This window comes from Coregonus clupeaformis, chromosome 17, assembly GCF_020615455.1.
Source record: "Coregonus clupeaformis isolate EN_2021a chromosome 17, ASM2061545v1, whole genome shotgun sequence".
Taxonomy (NCBI): Eukaryota; Metazoa; Chordata; class Actinopteri; order Salmoniformes; family Salmonidae; genus Coregonus; species Coregonus clupeaformis.
This window is the reverse complement of record NC_059208.1, coordinates 24,341,008-24,365,797: the sequence shown is the minus strand read 5'-3', so window position 1 is coordinate 24,365,797 and position 24,790 is coordinate 24,341,008. Positions and strand designations below refer to the sequence as shown.

The following is a 24,790-nucleotide window of genomic DNA, read 5'->3' as shown; positions in this document are numbered from 1 at the left end:
AGACGGGCTGGAGACCACCACAGCTGTGACCTCCACAGACACACTGGCTAACGGGGACTGGAGCTAGCAGCTCCACTCCTACCTGGAGTTCAGGCCCCAGAGAGGTGGTCTGGGGTGAGAGACCTGGGGAAGAGAGGGAGTGTTGTGGTGGTCTGGAGTGAGAGCTGGGGGAGAGCAGGAGGGGAGGACAGTTGGAATGGAAATGCAGGGGAGAGGGGTACAGAAAGAGGGGGAGAACATTCTGCTTATAGCAGTGTTTTTATGAAAATGTCAATAGATTTGAAGGTACTGGATTGGTAGCAGCCTTGTGGTAGAGTGTGATGTCTTGTTTTACATAATTTCTTCCATTCCCAGATACCTCAGGCCTGGATGCTAAACGGTTTAAAATGGCATTAGGGGTGTGTTCCCTTTTCATTGGTGTAGCCATGGCTATTAGAGGAGGAGTTTACTATTGGTGGAAGAACAGGTAAGTCACAACATCATTATCACACAATGGACAGAGATTTTGTGTAAACTAGAATTCTATTGTATTATTTTTGATATCAAGAAGTTTCATAATGTAGACATTTTACTGTTTCAGGTCAGGCTTTAGGCATGTGAATAGATAAGGTAAGGCATTTTTTTATATTGTGTTTTACATATATTTTGCAATAAATAAACATGTCTGATCTATACTGCCGGAATCTTTACATTCCATACATCAAAACAGAGAACTCATAGACAATCCTTGTGCATCCAAATGTCACATTTGAACTTTTCTTCCCAGCAGGTCAATTGACTGCATTGATGTGCATGGCATAAGAGAACACTCTTTCTTTACCCAAAATGCCACTGGTTAACAAAGCAGAAGTAATACTTCTCATTCTTTACCATACTATTCAAATTCGGTCCATATGATGGAATCAGTTTGCTTACCACTCGTTTTTTTGCTTGTGAGCGACTTTCCTAGCTTATATTTTCAAACACCATAATTATTGGCACTCTTGATCAAGATGAGTGAAAAAGTCTAAAAGAGCTCTATTTTCATGTCATCTGACCATAGCACTGGTTCCAATACAAGTCTGATGCCGTTTACCAAACTCCAGGCGGTGCTATGGTCAGATGACATGGAAAAACAAGCTTTTTGGCTATGCACACCAGTGGTGGGTTTGGCATCAAAAAACGCAGAAAAGTACCTCATACATATGGTGGTGCATCTTGATGTTAGGGAGCTATTTCGCTTCCACTGGTCCTGTGGCCCTTGTTAAGGTCAACGGCATCCTGAACTTTAACCAGTACCAGGACATTTTACCCCAAAACCTTGTTGCCTCTGCCAGGAGGCTGACACTTGGCCCGCAAGTGGATCTTCCAACAAGACAATAACCCCAAGTACACATCAAAATCCACTAAGAAATGGTTAATTGACCACAAAATCAAGATTTTGCAACGGCCATCTCAGTCTCCGGACTTGAACCCAATTGGTTTGAATTGAAGAAGGCAGTCCATAAGTGCAGACAAAGGATATCGAGGATCTGGAAGGATTCTGTATGGAGGAATAGTCCCTCCCAATGTGTTCTCCAATCTCATAAAATATTTTAGAAAAAGAGTGTGTCGTTATCCTCGCAAGGGTAGGGTGCTGGAGCACTGAAAACAGATGTACAAAAAGTACCCTCCAAAAGTTATTTTAGAGATTTTATTTTTATTACTACAAAATCTATTTCTCTATGCAATTGTATTAGTATAAAATATCATTTTCCAATTTTTTGGAGCATGCAATATAGCTAGCTCAGTATTTTAGTATAATATAATTTATCAAGGGAGCTAATAATTATGGACCTGATTGTAGGTAATGGTAATTGATTGTGCATTTCATACAATAATGCTAGATACAGGATACAAGAGGTTATACAACAATGTCATTTTTCTGTCTTTATTGAATTGGAAATATAGACTCATTAACATGCATAGAATTGTTTGAACGTCGACTATAGCGAAGAAATCATAAAATATCACAGCTTTCTGTTATACCAAATGGGAGAAAAAGCTACTCATTATGCAAGTCCTGTTGAATGAAGACCAATTTGTACGTCGCTCTGGATAAGAGCGTCTGCTAAATGACTTAAATGTAAATGTAAGACGATTACTTAGTCCCTTGTAGCTCAGTTGGTAGAGCATGGCGCTTGCAACGCCAGGGTTGTAGGTTCGATTCCCACGGGGGACCAGTATGAAAAAATTTATGCACTCACTAACTGTAAGTCGCTCTGGATAAGAGCGTCTGCTAAATGACGTAAATGTAAATTACTTCAGTTGCCTTGGGACTGCGATAACAGAAAGGCCCTTTATATGAGGTGTCAGAAAATCAACGTTTTGAAATCCATGTAAATTAACTGATCTATTTTGATAATAAAGACCACGATTAACATATGTTAATTTCAGTGGCGGCTGGTGAAAAATATTCTCGGTGGGGCTGTGCCATACTTTTTTTTTCCTGTAACCATCGCGATATATTTTAACACAAACTGCAGGACAGCAGTGCTCAGTGAAACATTCAGTAATTATTTAATGCCAATATTAAAAAGTTGAGGCATTCTTACACAAAAACATATTACACAAACCCAAGCCTTTCATTTGCATTTAAAGTGAACTTTTCACCATTGGTAGTAAACAGGCAACGCAACAGGCATGCTGTCAGAACAGAGTGGAAAGTGGACAATAACATGAAATTATTATAACGTTTATAGGAAATCTTACACTGTATAAAATGATGTATAATATAGAAATGGATATCAAGTGGATGAACTCAAACCTTTGACTGGAAGAATAGCATACAGTATTTTATGATCATACTAAATGTGACTAATTGTTAATGTGCTCCAGAACTGCAACAATTAATTGATACAAAACAACATATATACAGTAATATTAGCAAAGACACTATTAAGACTTTCTAGAGTACCATATATAACTGGATTTTTTATGCTAAGGTCAACTATATACAAAGAAACATGCGGCCAGAGCTGCTCTGTGTGTGTGTGTCTGTCATCTTATTTGTACAGGAATTTTATATATATATACAGTGGGGAAAAAAAGTATTTAGTCAGCCACCAATTGTGCAAGTTCTCCCACTTAAAAAGATGAGAGAGGCCTGTAATTTTCATCATAGGTACACATCAACTATGACTGACAAAATGAGAAAAACGAATCCAGAAAATCACATTGTAGGATTTTTTATGAATTTATTTGCAAATTATGGTGGAAAATAAGTATTTGGTCAATAACAAAAGTTTCTCAATACTTTGTTATATACCCTTTGTTGGCAATGACACAGGTCAAACGTTTTCTGTAAGTCTTCACAAGGTTTTCACACACTGTTGCTGGTATTTTGGCCCATTCCTCCATGCAGATCTCCTCTAGAGCAGTGATGTTTTGGGGCTGTCGCTGGGCAACATGGACTTTCAACTCCCTCCAAAGATTTTCTATGGGGTTGAGATCTGGAGACTGGCTAGGCCACTCCAGGACCTTGAAATGCTTCTTACGAAGCCACTCCTTCGTTGCCCGGGCGTTGTGTTTGGGATCATTGTCATGCTGAAAGACCCAGCCACGTTTCATCTTCAATGCCCTTGCTGATGGAAGGAGGTTTTCACTCAAAATCTCACGATACATGGCCCCATTCATTCTTTCCTTTACACGGATCAGTCATCCTGGTCCCTTTGCAGAAAAACAGCCCCAAAGCATGATGTTTCCACCCCCATGCTTCACAGTAGGTATGGTGTTCTTTGGATGCAACTCAGCATTCTTTGTCCTCCAAACACGACGAGTTGAGTTTTTACCAAAAAGTTCTATTTTGGTTTCATCTGACCATATGACATTCTCCCAATCCTCTTCTGGATCATCCAAATGCACTCTAGCAAACTTCAGACGGGCCTGGACATGTACTGGCTTAAGCAGGGGGACACGTCTCGCACTGCATGATTTGAGTCCCTGGCAGCGTAGTGTGTTACTGATGGTAGGCTTTGTTACTTTGGTCCCAGCTCTCTGCAGGTCATTCACTAGGTCCCCCCGTGTGGTTCTGGGATTTTTGCTCACCATTCTTGTGATAATTTCGACCCCACGGGTTGAGATCTTGCATGGAGCCCCAGATCGAGGGAGATTATCAGTGGTCTTGTATGTCTTCCATTTCCTAATAATTGCTCCCACAGTTGATTTCTTCAAACCAAGCTGCTTACCTATTGCAGATTCAGTCTTCCCAGCCTGGTGCAGGTCTACAATTTTGTTTCTGGTGTCCTTTGACAGCTCTTTGGTCTTGGCCATAGTGGAGTTTGGAGTGTGACTGTTTGAGGTTGTGGACAGGTGTCTTTTATACTGATAACAAGTTCAAACAGGTGCCATTAATACAGGTAACAAGTGGAGGACAGAGGAGCCTCTTAATGAAGAAGTTACAGGTCTGTGAGAGCCAGAAATCTTGCTTGTTTGTTATTGACCAAATACTTATTTTCCACCATAATTTGCAAATAAATTCATTAAAAATCCTACAATGTGATTTTCTGGATTTTTTTTCTCAATTTGTCTGTCATAGTTGACGTGTACCTATGATGAAAATTACAGGCCTCTCTCATCTTTTAAAGTGGGAGAACTTGCACAATTGGTGGCTGACTAAATACTTTTTTTCCCCACTGTATAGACAGACAGACAGACAGACAGACAGACAGACAGATAGTGTGTATATACACACAAACTATGTCTAGTAACTGCTTTTAACCTGTGATGTACATAATTAACTGATGTTATTACGTTTTAAAGCCTTTTTCTATTACATTTGTGAGAGGGATGCAACATCATTTTGTTCTGCTGTGCACTTAGCAATAAAGTTAATCTTCAATAACAACTAGGCCTCTTCTAGAAATTGACCTGGTGGACACCTGAATAATTATTACAAACTGTGTAGTACTTTCCTGCATTATTATCAACGTCTGATTGTGTCTTCTCTTTCCTTTTAAAATACTAAAACAAATATAATTGTGACGGCTCTATGATAATCACTCACTTTGATGACCAGACACATTTAGGCTTTTAAACTGTTGTAAGTGAACTATTCATCTTTCTAACAACATCTTTATCAGCCAATAGTAAATATAGTTATTTACCTGATTGTTAGCATGCTGTCTGTGAACCTCTGGACAAGTGCTTTAATGAAGACAGGGTCGATGTTCCTCTTCTGCAGCTGGCTGAAAAGCATGTCCACATTTGGCATGATCTTGTGGAACAGTGCCAGGAAAAAACAGAAAGCCTCGTCTTCGAGCATCCTCACAAAGCCCCCCGCCTCTCTGACAGTCGGGGCATCAAAGTTCCCAGAGTCTCTGATGGTCTGGAAACACGTTAGTGGGTGGAAACGTCAGTCGTCTCGTCAGCTTGAATGGCGATAAAATCAGCACTCTTTACTTCCTCCAGGATGTAATCCTTAAGCACTGACAGCATACATTCCAACAGCTCGTTCTGTATCGTCTTTGACGTGCCCTTAAAAACGGTAGCTGTCTTCAGGTGCTCCTCCAGCACACTGTCGAGGGAGGCAACAAAATCCACTAAGCCCCGGAAAATGCCGGGGTTGTCCGAGGAGTCAGTCTCCTCGTGCCCACGCAAGGCCAACTCAAAAGCCCCACAGAACTTCACACAATCGATAATTTTGGATAGAATGTGCCTGTTTTTATCCACCTCCTCATTGTGTTTCCTCACCGCAATCCTGTGGCCGTCATCCAGCTGCGTAGCAATGTTCACCCTTCCTAATACAGCTAGCTTTACAGAGTTGTCCATGTGTGCCCTGGTGTTCTCATGTTTCTTTACCTTCTCTGACAGGTGCTTCATATCCCTCACTCCGGTACCTGTCCATGCTGAATCTGACCCCGTCGTTTTAAAAAGCAAGCACGGAAAGCAAAATAAAGCATTAGCATCAGTGCACCCAGCTAGCCAAGCCTTCCTGGTGTACCAGCTACGGGAGAAGCCGCGCATATACTGCTTCCCTTTCTCGCTAGCCTGCTGTCTGATTGAGAGGTCAGGTTGATCTGGGCCCAGCTCTTTCACCCGAACTTTCTCTGACAAAGTTCTCCTCTCAAACGGATCTTGGAGGAGAGATTTCACCGAGTTAGGGTTGGGTCTTGGAGGAGTAACGTTTGCGCTCGCCATTGTCGTCTAGTAAAAATGGCGCCACTGGAGCCCGGTCCTTATTTTATCAGGGGCGAGCTTGGGGCGATAAAATAATCGCCCTCCTTGGATTCGAATTAAAATCGCTGATTAGCTACATTTTATGTCATACATTCATATCTTAAATTAGCAATTGGCTTAACTGCTACGTAGACCCGCCTCCCTCGGGGCACTTTCTGTATCGCCCAGAGCTGACGAGGCGTTTGACAGGCAGAGGAAAGGTTGCGATTGCGAATATGATTTTCTATCATATCTTACACATATTACTGTGTGCATTCCATATTTCAAACACACAAATATTGACATACTGATGTTTTTATTATTATTATTATTATTTTTATTTATTTTTTATTTTATTTTTTTAAATAATTTTATTTAAGGGGGCGGCGCCCTAGCGCCCTCTATCGGCCAGCCGCCACTGGTTAATTTACATGTTTTTGTTCACTCTGTCATGCAAAAACATTGGTTAGGAGAGTTTGCTACATAACAGCGTGGGAAGGCAACACACTTTGTTTTTATGGTATCCTTTTGGACCTGGTTTCTGACAATTGTAGAAGTTTTCTTTAGAATACGTCATAGCATGTAAGCAGTCAAATTACTAATACACAACATGGGTCCTACTTTGGTATGATAAAGGTTGACAAATGATTGACACCTCATTGAGAGCAGGTGGAACTATACCAGCTGCTTTTTAACTCTAAGTACCACCTGCCTCTTCTCATGGCCAGACCACAGTGTTGTAAATTATTAATACTGATAACAGTATGGAGACACCATTTTGGAGGTGTGAGTGAGGAAGGCTATAAGACTTCTCTGCCTTTGTTCCATCCCTTCTGTGGATGAGACTGACTTCTGTCAACATGACTACCCCTCTGTTCATCGCCCTGTCTGTCCTGGCTGTGCTGGCCCTTGGGTCATGTCTACCTATCTTTCCTGAGGAGCAGCCCTATGTGGAGCATGCTGGTATCCAATACAACGCTAGGCCTTACACCTCCTTCCTCACTGTGCCCAATGGAGAGCAGTTTGGGAACTGGACCTGGCCCGAGATGTGTCCCGACAAGTTCTTCGCTGTTGGGTTCATGCTCCGAGTAAGCAAGTGCTCCTTCATATATTTCAAACACATCTACCAGTTTGGATAGCATTTCTTTCAATTAGAGTCAATTCAGGGATTACATTTCAGTCCTCTGTGGTCAAAATGCCTATTTTCGAATACCCCATTTTTCTACTCAATTCAAATCATACATTTGTTTGAATCCAAATGTATTTGTGGTGTTGAGCCGTTACCAAACATGATCAGCACATTTGTGTATTACGAGACCATTCTTCTTCTGTTTGAGCTAGTGCTAGCATATGTCCATTAACCTTCTCTCAGGTGGAGCCCGAACAGTACGGTCTGGACGACACTGCCCTGAATGGCATTCGCTTGATCTGCGCTAAAGACAAAGATAGGAGCTTCTTGTACACAATTGAGTCTCACACTGGATTGTAAGTACAGACTAGAACAACGTGCCTCATATCGACCTATCACATTGCTCAATTTCCTTTTAAGATACAGGTTTAACTGTAAAAGTGCATTTCAAACTAGAGTGAGGATGACAAATAACAACATGCCTCTTATCGTCCTATTTCATTGCTCAAAGTAGACACAAATGGACTTATCAGTTAAACCCAGAATCTTCAAACTGCGGTGATATGACATGTTATCCAGAAGGCGAGGTCAGTAAAGATGCATCAAAGCTGGGACCGAGAGACTGAAAAACAGCTTCTATCTCAAGGCCATCCGACTGTTAAACAGCCATCACTAGCACGTTAGAGGCTGCTGCCTATAGACATAGACTAGAAATCACTGGCCACTTTAAAGAAATGGAACACTAGCCACTTTAATAATGTTTACATATCTCGCATTACTCATCTCATATGTATATACTGTATTCTATACTATTCTACGGTATCTTAGTCACTTTAATGTTTACATATCTGCATTACTCATCTCATATGTACAGTGAGGGGAAAAAAGTATTTGATCCCCTTCTGATTTTGTACGTTTTCCCACTGACAAAGAAATGATCAGTCTATAATTTTAATGGTAGGTTTATTTGAACATTGAGAGACAGAATAACAACAACAAAATCCAGAAAAACGCATGTCAAAAATGTTAGAAATTGATTTGCATTTTAATGAGGGAAATAAGTATTTGACCCCCTCTCAATCAGAAAGATTTCTGGCTCCCAGGTATCTTTTATACAGGTAACGAGCTGAGATTAGGAGCACACTCTTAAAGGGAGTGCTCCTAATCTCAGTTTGTTACATGTATAAAAGACACCTGTCCACAGAAGCAATCAATTACCCAAAACACACACCCAAGGCAACAAAGGAGTGGCTCAAGAAGCAGCACATTAAGGTCCTGGTGTGGCCTAGCCAGTCTCCAGACCTTAATCCCATAGAAAATCTGTGGCGGGAGTTGAAGGTTCGAGTTGCCAAACGTCAGCCTCGAAACCTTAATGACTTGGAGAAGATCTGCAAATAGGAGTGGAACAAAATCCCTCCTGAGATGTGTGCAAACCTGGTGGCCAACTACAAGAAACGTCTGACCTCTGTGATTGCCAACAAGGGTTTTGCCACCAAGTACTAAGTCATGTTTTGCAGAGGGGTCAAATACTTATTTCCCCCCTTAAAATTCAAATCAATTTATATAACATTTTTGACATGTGTTTTTCTGGATTTTTGTTGTTATTCTGTTTCTCAATGTTCAAATAAATCTACCATTAAAATTATAGACTGATCATATCTTTTTCAGTGGGCAAACGTACAAAATCAGCAGGGGATCAAATACTTTTTTCCCTCACATACTGTATTCTATACTACTCTACTGTATCTTAGTCCATGCCGCTCTGACATCGCTTGTCTATATGTATATATTCTTAATTCATTCCTTACTTAGGTTTGTGTGTATTGGGTATATGTTGTGAAATTGTTAGATATTACTTGTTAGATATTACTGCACTGTCGGAGCTAGAAGCACAAGCATTTCGCTACACCCGCAATATCATCTGCTAAACACGTGTATGTGACCAATAAAATGTGATGTGATTTATTCCATGTCACGTTTTTACTCTACATAATTTGCCTCTTTTCTCTCTCCCTCTGTCTCACAGCTATTGGTCAAAGCTCATTCCAGACTGCTGTGATGGTCAAATATTATCCATGTCACATCTTCCCTCTGTTTGCCTCTCTATCTCCACACCCCTCTTCCTCTCCCAGCTATGGTGACTGATCGGACCCACAGTATTGCCCCAGGGGTGTGCTGACTTCCTTCCAGCTGCGTGTGGAGCACCACCAGGGTCTGTTCGGTAACGACACAGCCGCCAACAAAATCAGGTTCCGCTGCAGCAGCAACCCCACCCTCACAGGCGCCGGCCTGGACTACGGTGAGTACAGCCTCTGGAGCCAGGATTGTGGCGACGGAGGAATCTGTGGCATCGAGACCAAGATGGAGGAATACCAGTACGGTCTGGATGACTCCTCTCTCAATGACGTGCGCTTCCACTGTTGCGCCAAACTCCAGCAGGTGAGATAAGACGATTGTGATACCGGAGCATTTATCATAGAGGGTCTGAATGAGTTGGTCTTGTGTATGATATTGATATCACGGCAGCTCTGGAACACTAAAAAAGTATATCACTAATTTTCTAACCCTGTTTTTTGTCTTATCCTCACAGTAATCATCTGAGAGAGACACCTCTTTTGGACCAGTCTCAACCAACCAACCTATCAGCCCAGACCGGTCAACACACAGGCTCTGACCCATGGTCCATTCAATGCAATCTACACCCAATACCTGAATCTACCACTGGTTCAAACCTAATAAATCATTCAACTGTCTCTTTTATGTTTCCTTTGTTCAGTGAGGCTGAAACAAATTACATATCACCTACTGAATATAACCCACTCATCTAAGCTTAAGATCCCCTCTAGATCTCTCCACAATACGCACTGAAATCCTCATCAGCATGAGAAGAGCATGTTTTCATAGAGCGTCTCTAATGAACCAATAAACTCAAAGCAAAGTCATAACAAAGATGTGCGCACAAAATGGAGGTGCTGACACACGCATTTCTCCTCCTGGAAAGGGAGCTAATTAAGAAATGACAAGGGTTATTAATTAATTTACAGTTTAAAGGCCTGACGGCGTCCGATAAGGCGGCGATTGGCATTCACAGAGGTAATTGTGTTAATGTGTGACTTTATCAAGCAGCGCAGTAATGGTTTTCACCAGATACTCAAACATGAGGCATACTGATAATGACCCATACTTCACTGCTCTGGACTTTCTCTTTTATCCTAATGAGTGAACTTCTGGTGAACTCAAGTTAAGTTCAAAGTGTACTTGTTGAAGGTGAGGAACATTGTGTTAATTTATTGGCCTCCTGGTACACAATACTTTCATTTAGTGTGGGTTAGATTAGAGTGTGATGATTGGTAATCTATATAGGTATGTTGATACTTTGAAAGAGTCCTTATAAGACCATGAAGTGTTTTAATGCAGACACAAAATATGCATTTCTTTGCTGAATCATAAGCAGCATCAGAGGTAGGTAAATCCAACCAGTTGAGCAGGTGACTGGCATGATCGCTAGATGGCAGTGTTATCTTAGAGGTAAACTTACATTTACGTCATTTAGCAGACGCTCTTATCCAGAGCGACTTACAGTTAGTGAATACATATATATATATTTTTTATACTAGCCCCACATGGGAATCGAACCCACAACCCTGGCGTTGCAAACGCCATGCTCTATCAACTGAGCTACATCCCTGCCGGCCATTCCCTCCCCTACCCTGGACCAATTGTGCGCCGCCCATGAGTCTCCAGGTCGCGGCCGGCTGCGACAGAGCCTTGATTCGAACCAGGATCTCTAGTGGCACAGTTAGCACTGCGATGCAGCGCCTTAGACCACTGCGCCACTCAGGAGACATAAAGTTGCCATCCATAAAGTTACCATCCATCCACTGACATGGTTCAGTGGATGGATGGTATGACAGAACCAACTAGGTAAAAAACAAACAGTATACACAGTGTAGATTAACAGAAATGATTAAGTGATCTGATGGCGTAGACAGTTTTTGTGTGTCCTCTTACAGTTTGCAGTAAATCAATTAACCTTTATGGCCCTCTGGGCCCAGAATGGTATGCCTTGAATTAACCTTGGCGTATCATTATACAAATATAAAGATTTAGTCTGATAAATTCCCATCTTAATACAAGATTATACAAAATCTCCAGACAATCAGTATGCCACATTCAGCAGTTTTATCCCAAACCCAACATCAGCTCAGGTCTTAGTGGTAAACCCCATGGGCCACAGTGCTTTAGGCCTAAGTACAGTTGTTCAAGACTAGAACTGCAGGCTTGAAATGAGGATTTTTGACATGCTCTAGTGGTCCACCTAGTCCCCTTGGTCATTTAATAGCTATTAACGCTTCCAGTAGTGGACAAAATGGATATGATGTGGTTGTGGTGGCATAGCCCTCATTATAATGACCCTGTCCTCCCCAGGGCTCCTAGCTCTCATGACGTATAGATCACCCCTGACCGTGAAACTCTACTGTAAATATGCTTGCTTTCACAAGCACCATTACCATGAGTTGTGAACACATGGGGCCTACATAATGTGGTTTTTAATACAGCAACGTAATGGCTATATATTTGATAAATTGTACCCCCTTCACGGTAATGAAAATGTAATAAGCAGATACGACAGATTTTAAAGAATAGTTATGTTTTTTTTTGATACGACAGATTTGATAGAATAGTTATGTTTTTTGCCCCTTAAGAAAATTACTTTGTCCGCAAGCGCATAGCTACAGCACTCGGGTCCAGCCTGATCCAACAATGGAGGGTCCTTATACTGTAGACTATAAGGGACTGAAGTTTTCTGCCTTTCCCTCTTTACATTCTTTCAGCACTCCAAGGCCAACCTACAAGAGCCCTTCACTTTGGGCCCGATTCCGACCCGAGTCAAGCGTGCGTAAATGAAATGGAATTCCCTTTTTATGCACCTTTCTCTCTATGGTTATTCTGACCTTGAACTTCAGCATGAGAATAGCATGCTATTCAACCGTTATTCGTTTTGGATGGAGATCAAAGAAATGAAGGTGTGGCGGAGGTGTGTCTACAGATATGCCGTATTCTGACCTTTACTTAATTCCCTCATAATTACACCACCTTTATACGTGATGAAACAATGAATAAGGTCAAGCAACCTGTCAGTTCCAAGTGGAACAACATCTATTTTCTTTTTCCCCCGATAAAAATAACACCATTCTCCATGCACTGTAATTTGCAAATTGAAAAGAGCTAGGTAAATGAGTAAGTCGTTTGGATAAGGGGATTGTAAATATAAATGACAATTGTTTCCTAAGATTACAGTGGGGAGAACAAGTATTTGATACTAACTTTGATATTGCAACTAAGGAGTGGCTCCGTAAGAAGCATCTCAAGGTCCTGGAGTGGCCTAGCCAGTCTCCAGACCTGAACCCAATAGAAAATCTTTGGAGGGAGCTGAAAGTCCGTATTGCCCAGCGACAGCCCCGAAACCTGAAGGATCTGGAGAAGGTCTGTATGGAGGAGTGGGCCAAAAGCCCTGCTGCAGTGTGTGCAAACCTGGTCAAGACCTACAGGAAATGTATGATCTCTGTAATTGCAAACAAAGGTTTCTGTACCAAATATGAAGTTCTACTTTTCTGATGTATCAAAGATTCCGTCTCTCACAGTTGAAGTGTACCTATGATAAAAACTACAGACCTCTACATGCTTTGTAAGTAGGAAAACCTGCAAAATCGGCAGTGTATAAAATACTTGTTCTCCCCACTGTAAATAATATACAATATCAGAGTATTTTAAAATCTACCAATTGGTGCTGAAAAGGAGATGAATATGTGTGTTAAGATGTTAAGATGGTTCTTTAATTGATCCCCATTCTGAACCAATCATCTCAACAGACACTGAGTGTACAAAACATGGTGAAACCAGGTGAAAGCTATGATCCCTTATTGATGTAATTTGAGCTCCTGAGTGGCGCAGTGGTCTAAGGCACTGCATCGCAGTGCTAACTGTGCCACTAGAGATCCTGGTTTGAATCCAGGCTCTGTCGCAGCTGGCCGCGACCGGGAGACTCATGGGCGGCGCACAATTGGCCCAGCGTTAGGGGAGGGAATGGCCGGCAGGGATGTAGCTCAGTTGATAGAGCATGGCGTTTGCAACGCCAGGGTTGTGGGTTCGTTTCCCACGGGGGGCAGTATAAAAAAATATGTATTCACTATAAGTCCCCCTGGATAAGAGCGTCTGCTAAATGACTTAAAATGTAATTTGTTAAATCCACTTTAATCTGTGTAGATGAAGGGGAGGAGACAGGTTAAAGAAGGATTGTTAAGCCTTGAGACATGGAGTGTGTATGTGTGCCGTGTAGAGGGTGAATGGCCAAGACAAAAAATATTTAAGTGACTTTGAACGGTGCCAGGCGCACTGGTTTGAGTGTGTCGAGAACTGCAACGCTGCTGGGTTTTTCACACTTTACAGTTTCCTGTGTGTATCAAGAATGGTCCACCACCCAAAGGACATCCAGCCAACTTGACACAACTGTGGGAAGCATTGGAGTCAACATGGGGCAGCATCCCTGTGGAATGTTTGATACTTTGTAGAGACCATGCCCTGATGAATTGAAGCTGTTCTGAGGGTAAAAGGGGGTGCATCTCAATATTAGGAAGGTGTTCCCAATGTTTTGTACACTCTGTATAAATTCTAGTGAGTCTGTTGAGAAAATTTGAATTAAAGGTACACCATATTTAATGGGATGGCTTTAAATGTACTGAAAACCCTATTGAATGAAAACCTGTTACACACCTGCATACGGTAAGTATGACTACCAACTACTGAGAAGTGCTTAATAAACCAAAAAGCTTAAAAAATGAATATATTTTCTGAGTCTGAATCGGGCCCTTAGAGCAGAACCTGAACAAACAGAACCTCAACTTGTTTTTCTCACTGGCCAATGTCATGTGTAGCCACCCATGTGATTCTAATGTCTAATGGTGCATTTTAGTGTTTACGGAATCTAAGACATTGAAGGTTGCACATAAAGCTTTACAAGAGACTTGAAAATTGAAAGACCAGTGATGAGTGAAATGTGTAGTGTTGGGTAATGATTTAAGTTTAGGAATGACCCCAAAGATGGCAAAATACATTGGTTTTCAAAATAATTCACCTAGAAACATAAAACACCACAGGTGCACATTAAATATAAATCATTTTATAATATACAAATTGTACAGATGTCATGAACAGTAGGGATGTGGACATTTCCATGAAAGCGAATACAAAGAATACCTTAGTTTTTACAAAGACTGCAGTGCGTGACAGTAGCCAATGATCAAAGACACTCAACATTCAAAATGGCAGAGCAGGTGATGAAAACAGTAACATCGGAGATGAAACCTAACAACACAATTCCAGAGGCCACGAGCAAGCTAAAATGACAACATAAAGAGGTTGCCATCCTACTGTATCATGTTTCTGTCATTTCTAATCTGTCCATTTCACATCATAACACACAGGAAATGAACCCTGGAACACACATTTTGTACAGCATTATCAAGAACAATTGCACTGCCACTGACTGCTGAGCTTCAGACAATTATGGTTACATAAAGACAGGAAATAGTAGATTACCTTTTTTTCATGAGTGGGTTGGAGGCTCTTGTTCTAGACAAGGCTGAGGTTGGTCTACGTTAGTCACAGGTCTCCCTCATCACGGAAGGGTAAGTAAACAACGTTCAGCATCATTTAACTGATGAAGTGCCAGATCCTGCTTCACTTTTCTCTCCATATCCTTGTTTTTCAGTATCAGGAGTGGAGTTCACAACCCCCAGGTAATACAAATGGATACAGGACCTGGTGTCATTTGACCCATGGTTACGGTTGTCCATGTTAATGGATGTCCTACCGGAATGCTGTAGGTGTTAAAATACAATGATGTAAAGAATGAGATCTCCTGATTGTTCCTGGCTGTATTTTTCCACACTTTCCTACCATAACTTAATGTACTTTGTACTTGAACAGGCAGTATTGTCTCAGTGTAAAATAATATACAAAGGAACAAGGATCACAGATATAAAAAAAGACACAAATTGGTATGAACAACAGAACTGATAAACACATAATAAACAATGTATAAATAAGCAAACGTGACAGTCCTACATTATCTTATATCCGGGCAGAAAGTGATTTGTTTAAATCTAAAGAGAAAAAATGACTTGATAAGAACCCGGTGGGGAAATCTGTCTCATATTCCAGGTAATCTCTTCAGTTATCACAGAGGGGTGTTTTAGATTGCCTTTTCTTATTCATATTTGTTCTAGTCTCACAAATATTAAAACTGACAAGTAATTTCTATTCTCTCTCTAGCTGTGACCCACAAAGCTAAATAAAATATGTTGAATACAACAAGTGCTTATTACAGCTCATAGTCGCCTAAAGCGAAGCGTCGCTGAAAAAATAAAATAAAACAAAAATACCACAGAAATAATATCACAAAATAATAATATCCTGACTTCATATCAAATCTGCTATTTGACATGTGGGCGAACTCCTTTGTACTTGAACAAGTAGCAGCTGTGGAAAATCCATCAAACATGGTTCAAACATGACCCCTGACCACTTGGCCATTAGTAATGACCTCACACCCACAGCATCCAGCTCCATCATATGAGGGCCGGGGGGACATGGACCATGTTGTGGAAAAAGTTGGCAATGACAACCCCGTAGCTACAAATCCCCAATATGCCTTAGGAGGTAGCTAGTTACAGTATGCGCGTTAGAAAGCACACTTCAGCTAGTGTTAGCATGACAGAATACACTGAGCCTACCTTCAAATCAAAAACAGAAATGTCCCCTGTAAATCAACAAAACCTTGTAAAATCTAATTCCTTACCTCCCGTTTAAATCTAAAACAGAGAACATTGAACATACCTTCATATTACCATCAAACACTGATTGTAACAACCCTCTCAGGCTATAACACTGAAACCACCTTGATATCTGTCAAACGTCTGACATTTGTACTTGACGATTTAGGCCCTGTATCATAATAAGGCTATCCTGGTCACAGTTTGGAATTCTATTCTATACAATACATCTGCCATTGACATGAACATTTCAGAACAGTCGGTTATTCAGAAAAATACCACATTTACAAAACGGCGACATGCCTATATTAATCTGTAAACATACAGGTTTCTACAGACTTTGCTTAGCAACTGCAGCACAAGAAAAATCAATCCCTATGAAAATCACAATCCAGATGAAGTGCTATTTGTTATTTTTCATGGTGAGGTTTTCCACTGTCAATAGCCACATAAGTGACCCCTATTATAAATGTATGACTTGACTGACACCCCACTGACAAAGTCCATTAGCCGGTTAATGATTTCTCCACACAGCATCGATGCAGCACCACTTTAAAATGGAAAGCAACATGATACCTTGAAAAAAATGACATTATGATTTTGATATTGTCAGAAATGACGCAGTAAAGAGGGGCTTGGAAAATGGCAAATCAAACACGGCTATTCCAAATTGCTCAATCTTTTTTTTTTTCTACTTCCTCTGTGCTCCGTTTCTATCTTGGTCTGTGAACATCCAGTCATGGCCCTGCCCATAACCTTGTCTCCATACTTGCCAAGTACTTTTTAATGACCATTGATTGGAAAAGCTATTAAAATCGAACATGTGTAAACTCTCAAAGTTGACTCAACATTTCCAAGTATGGTTCTCATCACACTTCACTTCCACTCATCACACTTCACTTCCACTCAACCCACACACATTCAATGGAGATTTACTCCATTATCAAACACTTTACTTGGCTTGGATATTGACACATTCGGAATGCAAGGCGAATGTATCATACCTACAATTAGAATCAGAATGATTATCAGCATCATATGTAATACTTTACACGGAGGGCTAAAAGTAAACAAAGTTCCATTCACCTTGCATTGGATTGCCTGTCGCAACAATAGCTACTACATTTCCCACAGTGCTCCTCATCTAAACCCATGTGACATACAGTAACTGTACCACTATGGTACTGTACAAATAAGGACAAGCGAGTTTGCCTGGTTAAAGTCTGTTTCTTCAGACCCAAGCCCCATTGGTCCCATCAAACTTGTCCATTATATCCAGTGACTCTCGTACATTAGTATCCTCCTCATCATTCTCAGTTATGTACATTCAGTATGTGTAGGTATAGGATCAGTCTGAAGCTGTGAGAGAGACTGTTGTGTGTCCATCTGTGGTAGAAATGTGTATATTGTGGGGAGAAGTCTGCTGCAGAGGATAGAGTGATTACATGGTAGGAGGATGTTGCAGCAAGAAAGGCTGTTCCAGGGGGTAATGGTGACTTTGAGGAGCCCCTATCTCAGGTTATGATGTTTGGTAGGTACATGATTGATGGGTAGGAGAAACCTTAGGTGTGATGTCTGCTGTGGTCTGAAGATGTTTACACATCCGACCCTTGACTCTCTTCAGGGCATTGATTGGTCAATTTGACCTGTCCATCATCCTTTACTGCCTTTTGCACCTCCTCCTGCACTATATATTCTTCCTGGTCAGGTGGGTCTTGTTGCATGGCAACATTCTCAGTTTCTCCATTCTCTTCCCCTCCATTTGCCTCTTCCTCAGTCTCAACCCCATTTTCCTTCACTTCCATTTCAGCTCCTCCCCCTTTCTGTGATTGCTCTTTGGTCTCCACCTCCACCTCTGAACCCTTGGTAGTTTCGGTCTCATCTTCAACTGCCACCCCATTTTCTCTCTCTTCCACGATCTCCCTCTCTCCCTCTCTTTCTTGCTCAGTCTCTGTCCCCGCTTCTTCTCCCTCCTCCACTCTCCCCTCTTTGTCACTCTTGTCATCTGTTCCTGCAGCTCCATCTCTCTCCTCCCCAGTTTCTACACCGCTTTCTACCCTGTCCTCAGTTTCCGCTTCAACCTCTTTCACTTCCTCCACCTCACAGGGAGCCTCACCCTCTTTACACACAGTCTCTACCTCCGTCTCTTTCACTTTCTCCTCTTTGTTCCCCTTGTTTTCATTCACGTTCCTGCTCTCCTCTTTGACCACCTTTCCCCCGTCGTCAAGAATCTTGGAAACTTCCAGATCTTTCTCTGCTGCCGATTGCTTGTTTTTCTTCTTCTTCTTGTTTTTTGACGTGTCTTTAACAGAGTTCTTGTTGGACTTGCTTTTGAATATCAGTTTCTGAAAGACAGGATGTTTGTGTAAGAACGTTTCAAAACTGCTGTTCTATTGGTCATGTTAAGGACGGACAGACAGACTATTGAAAATTGACATAATAGCAAACAAATGATTCTCATTGTGGGGAATGAAATGTTAATTTCAAGGGAATTGATTGGTGCCTTCAGGGGTATAGACCAAACAAGAAAATATGGCTGGTAATATTTCTGAGATCGCCTCCATTGACCCTTTCTTAGCACAGACTTATAGTATATTGAGGTAAACAGATGTTACCTGCACACAAACATCTGCATTACCATTCTCTGCTCGTCTCTGACAGGGTTATTGCCCATCAGTTTGGTTGCCAATGGTGACCAGCGTTTAAATTCAGATCATAGACAATATCAGCATGGATTCATTCCACAAAGGACAAAGGTCAAATCTAGAGGTTATATCAGCACTATCTAGGGTCATATGGAAAGTACTTTCTCAACATGCATTGCTGTGGTTCCCACAGAATGGCTCATATCTCAGGAAGAAAGGGGTTCATTCACATTTGACCGGCACTGTGCATATTTACAGTGGGGAGAACAAGTATTTGATACACTGCAGATTTTGCAGGTTTTCCTACTTACAAAGCATGTAGAGGTCTGTAATTTGTATCATAGGTAGTACACTTCAACTGTGAGAGACGGAATCTAACCATCCAGAAAATCACATTGTATGATAAGTAAGGAAATAATTTGCATTTTATTGCATGACATAAGTATTTGATCACCTACCAACCAGTAAGAATTCCGTCTCTCACAGACCTGTTAGTTTTTCTTTAAGAAGCCCTCCTGTTCTCCACTCATTACCTGTATTAACTGCACATGTTTGAACTCGTTACCTGTATAAAAGACACCTGTCCACACACTCAATCAAACAGACTCCAACCTCTCCACAATGGCCAAGACCAGAGAGCTGTGTAAGGACATCAGGGATAAAATTGTAGACCTGCACAAGGCTGGGCTGGGCTACAGAACAATAGGCAAGCAGCTTGGTGAGAAGGCAACAACTGTTGGCACAATTATTAGAAAATGGAAGAAGTTCAAGATGACGGTCAATCACCCTCGGTCTGGGGCTCCATGCAAGATCTCACCTCGTGGGGCATCAATGATCATGAGGAAGGTGAGGGATCAGCCCAGAACTACACGGCAGGACCTGGTCAATGACCTGAAGAGAGCTGGGACCACAGTCTCAAAGAAAACCATTAGTAACACACTATGCCGTCATGGATTAAAATCCTGCAGCGCACGCAAGGTCCCCCTGTTCAAGCCAGCGCATGTCCAGGCCCGTCTGAAGTTTGCCAATGACCATCTGGATGATCCAGAGGAGGAATGGGAGAAGGTAATGTGGTCTGATGAGACAAAAATAGAGCTTTTTGGTCTAAACTCCACTCGCTGTGTTTGGAGGAAGAAGAAGGAAGAGTACAACCCCAAGAACACCATCCCAACCGTGAAGCATGGAGGTGGAAACATCATTCTTTGGGGATGCTTTTCTGCAAAGGGGACAGGAACGACTGCACCGTATTGAGGGGAGGATGGATGGGGCCATGTATCGCAAGATCTTGGCCAACAACCTCCTTCCCTCAGTAAGAGCATTGAAGATGGGTCGTGGCTGGGTCCGTAAGAAGCATCTCAAGGTCCTGGAGTGGCCTAGCCAGTCTCCAGACCTGAACCCAATAGAAAATCTTTGGAGGGAGCTGAAAGTCCGTATTGCCCAGCGACAGCCCCGAAACCTGAAGGATCTGGAGAAGGTCTGTATGGCGGAGTGGGCCAAAATCCCTGCTACAGTGTGTGCAAACCTGGTCACGACCTACAGGAAACATATGATCTCTGTAATTGCAAACAAAGTTTTCTGTACCAAATATTAAGTTCTGCTTTTCTGATGTATCAAATACTTATGTCATGCAATAAAATGCAAATTAATTACTTAAAAATCATACAATGTGATTTTCTGAATTTTTGATTGAGATTCCGTCTCTCACAGTTGAAGTGTACCTATGATAAAAATGACAGACCTCTACATGCTTTGTAAGTAGGAAAACCTGCAAAATCGGCAGTGTATCAAATACTTGTTCTACCCACTGTATCTATGTGAAAACAAAAACAACTGTGGTATGGGCCGGGATGGTGAGGGGTGATGTTGTCCTTGGAGCGCTGCGAGCCGACCTACATGTGCCAAGACAAACACTGGGAGGAATGAGAGGTCACGTACCTTGGATTCCCTCCTCTTGCGGGAAAGGACAGGTCTCTGAAGAAAAACGACCTGCTTGGTGGCCAAACTTCCATCACTAGGGCAGAGGGAGAGATTGGGAGATGGAGAGGTAAAAGGTAGAGATTAATATGGAGAGAGAGGGAGGGAGAGAGAATATAATTAGAACTGAAATACAAATAACTTTGGAACCATAGCCATTTTCTCGATAGTTAATTTGCTACTTTATTTGTAGAGGACAATGTCTGTACCATCGATAAATAAATCGATGTCACACAATCACATTGCCACAAGCTCTTTTAGAACTACTTGGGGTCATTTCAGAGCGAGCAAGAGAGGAATGAAAAATGCAGTTTGTATTATAATGCTCCGGTTCCACATGGGGGAGCAATCCACACTCTAGACTATACCTTCTATTGGTTTGTGTGACTATTATGGTCAGTGCTGATGCTATATTAATGGCTGACATTTACCACAGTGAGATGTGAGTTACATAGCAGTGGTCAACCTCGATAATTCTGCTTTCTTCCCTTTCTGTCCTCTCTGGTTAACACAAGAAACCAAAAAGGACTTTGCAGCAATGATGTACAGTGGGGAAAAAAAGTATTTAGTCAGCCACCAATTGTGCAAGTTCTCCCACTTAAAAAGATGAGAGAGGCCTGTAATTTTCATCATAGGTACACGTCAACTATGACAGACAAAAAAAAAAAATCCAGAAAGTCACATTGTAGGATTTTTTATGAATTTATTTGCAAATGATGGTGGAAAATAAGTATTTGGTCACCTACAAACAAGCAAGATTTCTGGCTCTCACAGACCTGTAACTTCTTCTTTAAGAGGCTCCTCTGTCCTCCACTCGTTACCTGTATTAATGGCACCTGTTTGAACTTGTTATCAGTATAAAAGACACCTGTCCACAACCTCAAACAGTCACACTCCAAACTCCACTATGGCCAAGACCAAAGAGCTGTCAAAGGACACCAGAAACAAAATTGTAGACCTGCACCAGGCTGGGAAGACTGAATCTGCAATAGGTAAGCAGCTTGGTTTGAAGAAATCAACTGTGGGAGCAATTATTAGGAAATGGAAGACATACAAGACCACTGATAATCTCCCTCGATCTGGGGCTCCACGCAAGATCTCACCCCGTGGGGTCAAAATGATCACAAGAACGGTGAGCAAAAATCCCAGAACCACACGGGGGGACCTAGTGAATGACCTGCAGAGAGCTGGGACCAAAGTAACAAAGCCTACCATCAGTAACACACTACGCCGCCAGGGACTCAAATCCTGCAGTGCCAGACGTGTCCCCCTGCTTAAGGCAGTACATGTCCAGGCCCGTCTGAAGTTTGCTAGAGTGCATTTGGATGATCCAGAAGAGGATTGGGAGAATGTCATATGGTCAGATGAAACCAAAATAGAACTTTTTGGTAAAAACTCAACTCGTCGTGTTTGGAGGACAAAGAATGCTGAGTTGCATCCAAAGAACACCATACCTACTGTGAAGCATGGGGGTGGAAACATCATGCTTTGGGACTGTTTTTCTGCAAAGGGACCAGGACGACTGATCCGTGTAAAGGAAAGAATGAATGGGGCCATGTATCGTGAGATTTTGAGTGAAAACCTCCTTCCATCAGCAAGGGCATTGAAGATGAAACGTGGCTGGGTCTTTCAGCATGACAATGATCCCAAACACACCGCCCGGGCAATGAAGGAGTGGCTTCGTAAGAAGCATTTCAAGGTCCTGGAGTGGCCTAGCCAGTCTCCAGATCTCAACCCCATAGAAAATCTTTGGAGGGAGTTGAAAGTCCGTGTTGCCCAGCGACAGCCCCAAAACATCACTGCTCTAGAGGAGATCTGCATGGAGGAATGGGCCAAAATACCAGCAACAGTGTGTGAAAACCTTGTGAAGACTTACAGAAAACGTTTGACCTGTGTCATTGCCAACAAAGGGTATATAACAAAGTATTGAGAAACTTTTGTTATTGACCAAATAATTATTTTCCACTATAATTTGCAAATAAAATCATTAAAAATCCTACAATGTGATTTTCTGGATTTTTTTTCTCTCATTTTGTCTGTCATAGTAGACGTGTACCTATGATGAAAATTACAGGCCTCTCTCATCTTTTTAAGTGGGAGAACTTGCACAATTGGTGGCTGACTAAATACTTTTTTTCCCCACTGTATGTAAACGTGAATATGTTCTATGCTTAGGAGAGAGCTCAGACACCAAGAGAAAGAGACCATGTTCACTGGCTTCCCCAAAACATGGCTGTCCTCATAAACTTCTCCAAAATAATCCCTGTCCATGCACATGTCACACTGTGTTCATTTATGGATAATCCATACAGTACAGATGACAGACTAATCCACCAAGGAGATTCTGTCATCAGTGGGCTTCCTGTCTCTCGTGCTTGCTCTCTCTCCTGTTCGTCTCTCTTCGTTCCTTCTCACACGCATAACCTTCACTCTGTTTCTCTCCTTCGTCTCTCCATCCGACACGCATGTCTCGTCTCTGTTTCTTACTTTAGCCTGCTGTCTCTAACTATCTGTCTCCTTCACTTTACTTATCTGCCTCTTCCTCTTGTATGAGCTTCATGTAGGCTTTATCCATCCTTTCCCTTTTCCCTTCTCTCTTGTTTTATATCCCCCTCTCCAGATCGCTCTCTCTGTCACTTCCTCTCTCGGAATCCCTCATCCATTAAAATAGATGTACTCTTACACACACAGGGAAGAAGCAGCTTTGAGTTAAGCTGGATCGTTAACTTGGCATATGAAGAACAATGAAAATGTATGATAGGGTGACAACGGTATAGAGCTGGCTGCAAATCTTCCCCACAACATCAAATGGGCTTCCAGATCTCCTGCAGAGGCTTACTATCTAAACCATCCCGATCCCTACCTCCTTACCCTGCGTTTCCAACAACCTATTTTCCAGGCTGTCAGATTGCCGGACAGCTTCTTGCTGAATGAAAGCAGAAAAAGCCAACCTGAGTCCTCAGAAAAAGCCCAAGCCTATTAAAGTAGAACGGAGCGGATGTGTTTGAAAATGACAGGCCCCTTGCTGCTGCAGTCCTCTCATAGCTGTCTGTGTCTGCAGTACTGGAACAGCACATTCATATACCAGCAACAAGACTTTCTTCGGTACAGTGGTAGGGAACCTTGTGTATCGTGTTTAGTGGTTACCTGTGGTTGTTCATATCAGCTTTATTCATGTTTTCTGTAGAGTAATGTTAAGCATTTCTTATAAAGGTATTATGAAGCACTTACCTATCTACTAAAACAGTTACGATGTCCAAACATCAGATTTACACCAAATGTAACATGTTCCATGTGGCAGAAATATACTGTACATTACCACGTGCACCTTCACATTCATTGTACGTTGATTAAAGAAGCCTCGAGTCTCGGTGGGTGTTCACTTTAGATGCTAACTAGTGTGTAAGTAGGTTTATGCATAACAGACTCCATGTAGACTCCTTCGGAACAAGTGCACTTTGCTCATCCACAGACAGTATCCCAACGTGCATTAGCGTAATATAGTTGTAAAAATGGAAGAGTCAACATAATACAAGTGTAATGACTAAGCTAATCTGAAATGGGTCACTGCTATCGTTGCTGTACACAAAGAGACGAGTGTTTCAGAAATGGAGAGAAATTAGCGTTGCTGTGTTGTTATATCTAGGCCGGCTCTCTGATTAATTAGCCATGTTGCGCTGTTGTGTTTTGGCATTTTGAGAGAGAGGGATAAAAAAAAAAAGAGTGATGAGAAAACAAGGGATGAAAATAGAGCGGTAATTAATCAGCTATGCTCTGGAACGGTCACAAACACGACCAGCAGAGACAAGGGTACGCAAGGGAAACATATAACTGCAACCGTGTTGAACTCTAAGCATATACTTGGAGTTTTCATAAGCATGACATAACACATTTCATAACTCTGACTAATAGCGGCAAACAGTAGTTGAAACAATAGCAAAGCGTTCTCCCCACCACTGTTTCGGTAAAAAGCGGGGGGATGGGGTTGGAGAAATGTTAACATTCAAATTCAAAGACAGAGCTATGGATGCAAG

The 24,790-nt window shown here is 41.8% G+C and overlaps 2 protein-coding genes and 1 long non-coding RNA gene across 4 annotated transcripts in view; 2 read left to right on the top strand and 1 right to left on the bottom strand.

The window, feature by feature from the left end:
- Window positions 1-669, top strand: LOC121559694. The gene is made up of 3 exons (XR_005998794.2): window positions 1-114; window positions 355-466; window positions 581-669. It is a non-coding gene; the product is annotated as an uncharacterized LOC121559694 (long non-coding RNA).
- A 6,356-nt stretch (window positions 670-7,025) lies between these two features.
- Window positions 7,026-10,033, top strand: LOC121559691 (vitelline membrane outer layer protein 1-like). Its single transcript, XM_041872806.2, has 4 exons — window positions 7,026-7,262; window positions 7,547-7,659; window positions 9,448-9,742; window positions 9,894-10,033. Exons 1-4 carry the CDS (start codon window positions 7,035-7,037, stop codon window positions 9,894-9,896), a joined length of 639 nt encoding a protein of 212 aa, XP_041728740.1. The 5' UTR covers window positions 7,026-7,034; the 3' UTR covers window positions 9,897-10,033.
- A 4,434-nt stretch (window positions 10,034-14,467) lies between these two features.
- The window catches only part of LOC121561391 (raftlin), an 88,210-nt gene continuing 77,887 nt past the window's right edge, over window positions 14,468-24,790 (bottom strand). For both annotated transcript variants that reach the window (XM_045226173.1, XM_045226174.1), the window contains exons 9-10: window positions 20,718-20,793; window positions 14,468-18,482 (exon numbers count right to left, since the gene is read on the bottom strand). In XM_045226173.1, the coding sequence (XP_045082108.1) occupies window positions 17,733-18,482; window positions 20,718-20,793 (826 nt within the window). In that variant the 3' untranslated portion in view covers window positions 14,468-17,732. The remainder of the gene's footprint in view (window positions 18,483-20,717; window positions 20,794-24,790) is intronic.